The 6000-nt window shown below is 39.4% G+C and overlaps 1 protein-coding gene across 8 annotated transcripts in view; it reads right to left on the reverse strand.

Moving 5' to 3' along the window:
* The window catches only part of LOC109541915 (leucine-rich repeat serine/threonine-protein kinase 1), a 444231-nt gene that overhangs the window by 25063 nt on the left and 413168 nt on the right, over window positions 1-6000 (reverse strand). For 7 of the 8 annotated variants that reach the window (XR_007282525.1, XM_048670747.1, XM_048670746.1 and 4 more), the window contains 4 exons: window positions 4967-5331; window positions 4198-4422; window positions 3757-4100; window positions 3515-3647 (listed from right to left, as the gene is read on the reverse strand). Coding sequence is in view for 7 of the 8 variants with exons in the window: in XM_048670747.1 (XP_048526704.1) it covers window positions 3515-3647; window positions 3757-4100; window positions 4198-4422; window positions 4967-5331 (1067 nt within the window). In the remaining variant the exon portion in view is untranslated. The remainder of the gene's footprint in view (window positions 1-3514; window positions 3648-3756; window positions 4101-4197; window positions 4423-4966; window positions 5332-6000) is intronic. The other variant, XM_048670748.1, reaches the window with a different exon arrangement.

Here is a 6000-nt window from a genome sequence, read left to right on the forward strand (position 1 = left end):
GACGCAAAAACCTGGACATCTTTCTCGACCATCTAAACAAACAGCACCCAGACATCCAATTCACCATGGAACTTGAACAAAACCACCAACTGGCCTTCCTGGATGTTTTGGTGTCTAGGGAGGGGAATCGTTTGGACCACACAAGCTTCACAAGCTATCTAACCACCATCCGAGTCAGAAGCAGGGAATCATTAAGACTCTTACGGATAGAGCCAGAAAAATATGTGGACCACATCTAACCACAGAACTACGGCACTTAAAAAAGCTTTTCTGCAGAACGGATATTCCCAGTTGGACATCAAAAAAGCTGTAGGAGTGCGCCGTGCTGAAAAAAGTGAATCCACTCTGAAAGCCTTCCTGCCCTTTGTTCCCAGGGTTACGGACAGAATTGGGAGGCTCCTGAGGAAACACAACATAAGAACCGTCTACAAGCCCACAACAAAGATCCGAGAATGTCTAGGGTCAGTTAAAGACAGAAGACCCCCCTCGCAACTGCAGGAATCTACCGGATTCCATGCTCCTAAGAGATCGGGTGCGAGAAGAATAGAAGAACACCGACGGAATTGTAAACTGGGACATGTGAAAAAGTCGGCAGTGGCGGAAGCGTGTTCTTCAGCGATGGAACACACAACGTCTATTTTGGAGAGGCACAGGTCCTGGTACAACAACAGGGTATCGCCCCCGACTAATACGAGAAGCCATTGAAATCTACAAACACGACGACAATTTGAACAGAAAAGAAGAGACAATGGCGCTGAACAGGATTTGGTTACTAGCACTCACCAATGCAAAAACCAGCAAGAAAAAGCAACAGCTTAGGACAGGAGAGAGAATTCAGTACACGAGAAGATAGCCCTATGTGAGGTTCGGCAGTTATTGGGGTCTGAGAAGATCCGCGCCTGGCTATTGCGTCGGCCTGCTCAATCCCCGCGAACTCCATGTGCGCCGGAATCCACACCAGCTTTACCTGTTTCTGTTCTGCCACTTTATTCTGGGCATCGCAGCACTCCTGGATCAGTCTACTGCCCATCCTAACACTGAGAAGTGCATTTAGGGCCGCCTAGCTATCAGATTAGATCTCAATCTCTCTTCTAGTCCTTCTACGACCTTCTTGTCTGTGGGAACCTCGAGAATTATATATAATTCCGCCTGAAAGACTGTCGTCCAGCCTCCCAACGAAATGGATGCTCCCCGATTGGTGTCTTGCCGGTACACTCGCGCCCCCGGACAATCCTGTTCTGGGCGCCCTTGAGCCGTCGGTGTACCAACATTGCACCCCCTTTTCGGGCCGTCACCGTCCTAGAAGTACACCTTTCTTTTGCTGGGATTTCCACGTTAAACTTCTTTTATAACCTAACTCCACTGTTAGGTGGGGCCACCTTTGCACCTAGGATTGGAATATCCCGACGCATGGCGGCCCCTATTCTTTCGTGTCCCTGACATGGGTAGGTGTCGCGCCTCGTGGAGCCGCATTCCATCCTCTTCAGCGCCGCGGCGGCCTTCCTGCGTATGCACAGGGTTAATTCTGGGAGGCCTAGGAGGATATTCAATGCTAAACTCGGTGTAGTCCTCATTGCTAACCAGGCCAGTCTTTGCAGAACCGCCAGTTTCCGGGATACGACGGCCACCAGACCGCGGAGCCGTAACAGATCCTGGGTCTTATTGAGTAGAGAGCTCCTTTTGATTTGAGAGCATTGCAGATGTGGCCTTATTAACAGCCCTCTCTACATCGAAAACGAGGGCTAGTGTCACTTCTTTATCTTGTAATCCCTGTTCAGCTTTTTGCACCTGAGCGTGGAAAGCCGTGAGGGTCAACCTTCCTTTCCTGTATGCTTTCCTTATAAGGACTTCCTCTGTCAGATACCTGTCGATAATTTTTTCCAACATCTTCATAAGAAAAGACGTTAAACTAATGGGTCTGAATGATTTGGGCTCGGTGTAATCCTTTTTACCAGGTTTTGGTATAAAGCCAACCTCCGCTTCCCGCCAATCGTAGGAGACATATCCCATTGCAGACGTTCCATTGCCTGAAGATTCTTCTCAGAAGCGGGAGTAGGATATCTAGGCCCGACTGCAGCATTTTTGAAATTATCCCGTCTGGACCTGCGGCTTTATGTGGACAAAATTACGAGACTGATTTTAAACGATTTTCGAAAATCTTCGGAAATACTGAGATTTTCCTGCTTTTTCATCATTTCAAATTATGTTGCGGCAGTTTGACAACTGAACGTTAGGCTAAAATCTAACATTTCGACACTTCAGAATAATAATAGGAAATTCAAAGACTAATTAAATCATATACAGGGTGTTTTTTTTATCTTGAAACGCTTAAATATTGTGGAAACGAGTGATCCGAGGAAAAAATGTTTCAAATATGAAGTTAATATCTGGGAGGGGAAAGTTTATTCGTGTCAGAAAAACAACGCCTACTTCGACCTTGTAGGTTAGGCAGGGGTCAACTTGAGAATTTCAAATGGTAACCATAACATTTCATTGGAGAACCGAATAGTACGTTAAAAACTGGGAATCATTTATCTAAAACATTTTCTTCGATTTTGACAGGTGCGCTGTAATCCATCAATTATCTTTTTTCTCCTTTAGGTCTGCTAAACTATCTATTATTTAATTGAAACGCTGAACATTTTAGTGTGACCAATAGCATCTATTAATGTCAGAGGAATATTCGGTCCGAAAATTGTTTGATGATGAAAATCAAATATGTACCTCCAAATCAACAAAACATCTATTTGTTTATTAAAAGTATAGAATTGTAAGTTTGAAAATTCGCATTGCCAATACGTGACATTTCGAAATGTTTTTTGAATATGAAGCTGTCAAAGTCATCTAAAATTTTTCTCAATTCAATATAGGAGCGCTGATAAAAGCGTAGAAATTTTAAATTATTGACTTTGACATTTATTAATTTCGTTCTGAGTTAGAACCACTATTCCCCTTTCCAGATATTAACTTCTTATTTAAAACATTTTTTCCTCGGAATACTCGTCTCCGAAATATTTAAGCGTTTCAAGATATAAAAAAACACCCTGTATAATGTCCTTAAATAATGTACGGTGTGGGTGAATGTGTGAGATATTGAACTATTTCCTCTCTTAGTTCCCTAGAATAGTGCTGTTTCCACTAATCTATCTGAATTGGCTGAATATTTGATTAAATCAATTAGGCAAGTATCCGTGTTAGTAGTAAAAAAAATTCTACATATACTTCGGTCGAGAAGGCTATTAAATACCTCGCACATTATATCTCAAAATTGCGCAACTTTGCCTCAATTTAAGCAACTTTATATTGCTAGTACGGTATCTGATATTCCAATGGTGGGAATCATAAAACGGTACACACCTATCTATCTCGGTACGTACTGTATTCAATTTGCGGCATCTAGATGAGATTATAATTATAATATAATAATTTTATTATAAGCTGACTTCTGGTGGTTAGAACCTAATTTTCATATTTTCTCCCAGAAACCAATCACTACACTGTGCTGGAAACTTACCAATTTTCGACGATAAATTAGCGGCCATAGTCAACTGAAACCCTTTCGAGCCGTCAGTATTGTACAATACAGATTTTGGCGAAACTGTTAGTTTCTTGCTCCGCACGGCCCAACCCCGAGATCTGAGAGGAACCTAAAACATGAAAATGTGTTCTTGATTATTTAACGCTTTTAATCATAAGAATATCAGTTAACAAAAATCACAAATGCAAATTTTGTTTCAGTAAAAATTGAAAGCTCACTTTGACTTTAACTAGAGGTTGCACCGCTTGTCCTGGATACATTTGGGCAATGATCATGTCTTCTTCAGAAGGAAGCAATGATGGTATTAATAATGTACGTGAATCCCATGTTAAGGCAACCTCAAACTTATTGAGCAAATTTACCACATATCCCCTAGTGTCAATAGGGCCAATATTACTAGCTTTAAACACATGCTTCAGATCGTCTAGTTTCATTACTCCTGTTCGAGCAAACGGGTTAATTTCTCGGATTGTTACCACATGAGCCAACATATCACACAGCCACTGTGGATCCAGAAAGTACAAGTCTTTGAGTGTCGCATCATCGTAATGTAATAATACACCTTAAAATATAAAGCCAGTTTTATCATCAACTTTTAAGTCAATATAATATTTAGAGCCCAAAACTTAGTGAAATGTAAAATATAGATTTTAACTCACCATTTTCGTGTAAAAACAAAGTCGCTTGATGCAATTCTGCCGAATCCCTAAATGACTTGTTATAACGCTGTTGCATTTCCAAAGTCATAATGGACTTATATTGATCTGAAGTTAATACCGGATCTAAACCATTAACTCTCCTTTCAACGGCAACTGAGGTTACAATATCTTCCAGTGCTAAGTAAGTTGCGGGTACTTTTTGCTCCAAAAGTAATTCTTTGCTTCCTGCATACAAAAGCAATTAAATACTAGTTTTAGGTGTTTTTTGTGCCTATATACCTATAAATGTTGAGTGTACGCCGAAAATAGTTAAGAATAATTTACCCAACTAAAACTTTCCCGAAATACAAGATTATCCAAATTGTAAACATTCATTTCACATGCTGAAAAGGTCCGCAATTGTTCATTTTAAGATTATTTGCCATGCCTTAAGGACATATAATAAAGACTGCAATTGCTTAAATAAAAAAAGGTGCAATAAAGAATTGACCAATATACAGGCTGTACCATATTAAGTGCACACCATTGGTAACTTTGTTATTAGTGGATATACAGTGTTGGTTTAAATGGCAAAGAGTTGTATTTTTTAACGCTGTTTCTGATAATACTAAAAAAGCAATTGAAATTAAAAGATTGCAATTTAATCGCATTGTAAATATAATAAACAGTTATTTTTAAATTTAAGCCACTATACAGGATGATTTAAAATTGGCGTAATTAATTAAAATTGCTCCAAATGTTATAATAAAATGCAACTATTACCTCTTACCTGGAGGTCGCAAACTGAAAACTGTATCATAAATCAAATTGCACAGAAGTTTCACATTGTGTCTCGTTTTACAACTTATTTCTATAGTATCTAAGACCCTCGGCAGTCCCATTTTCTCAGCATCCACTATATTGATGAATCGGTCTCGAATCATTTGCTGATATTCTTCTGAAATGTTTGGGCTGAACTCTTGGACCACGTCATAATGTGTACCGACTATAATCACTGGAGAATTGGGAGCTCGAGCCTGTATGTTCACTAACCATTGTAAAATTTCGTTTATTCCCCGGTGACCATCTGAGATTTTCCACACTACTAAATACAAGCTCCGTTTTGAAAGAAAATATTGATGCGTTGCATAGTACCTAAAAGTTTATTTAAATAAATAAAATGACGCAAATTGTTAATAAAACACATAGGCAAGTGTCCGACTTCAAAATTGAAAGTTTCCACAAGAAAGTATTAATTATCATATCAGAATCAGCAAATGTTGCATGCAAAGCTATGGCAATTAATGCATTGCTTCAAAGTAAAAATCTATTGTAATACTATTTCGCCGAAAAATTAACAAATTTTAATAAATTTCTAATTTTTGATTAACAAAAAAATCCTCATGTATTCCAATACAAATTGACAACGAGCCCTGTGATTTAAAATTACGAGGCAAAATTCTCAAAAAACTTGCTTGGAAAATATGAATACACATCCACCATATACGAATTAACAAAATAAATACTATTGTCACATCAAATATTTTCAAATAAATAATGTTTGAAATTGAGAACCAAAATAAATACATCCTTTTAGCTAATCAGCATATTAATTGACAAAAGTATATCTTAATATTCCCGTGCAGGTTGAGCTACCCATCGGGCGCGTCCCCAGGTGGCGGATAGGGGGAAGGCCGGTCAGATACGTCTGGCCGGTTAGCGACGGCCATAAGTGAAAGTCGTGGTACAAAACCCACGGATCTGGATCGAAAGCCGTCGCCGCAGACCAGCTCGTGGCACAAACCGCAAACCGCCTGCAGTGCA

Source organism: Dendroctonus ponderosae, unplaced genomic scaffold, assembly GCF_020466585.1.
Source record: "Dendroctonus ponderosae isolate FM_Combo_2020 unplaced genomic scaffold, Dpon_F_20191213v2 Dpon_F_20191213_1, whole genome shotgun sequence".
NCBI lineage: Eukaryota > Metazoa > Arthropoda > Insecta > Coleoptera > Curculionidae > Dendroctonus > Dendroctonus ponderosae.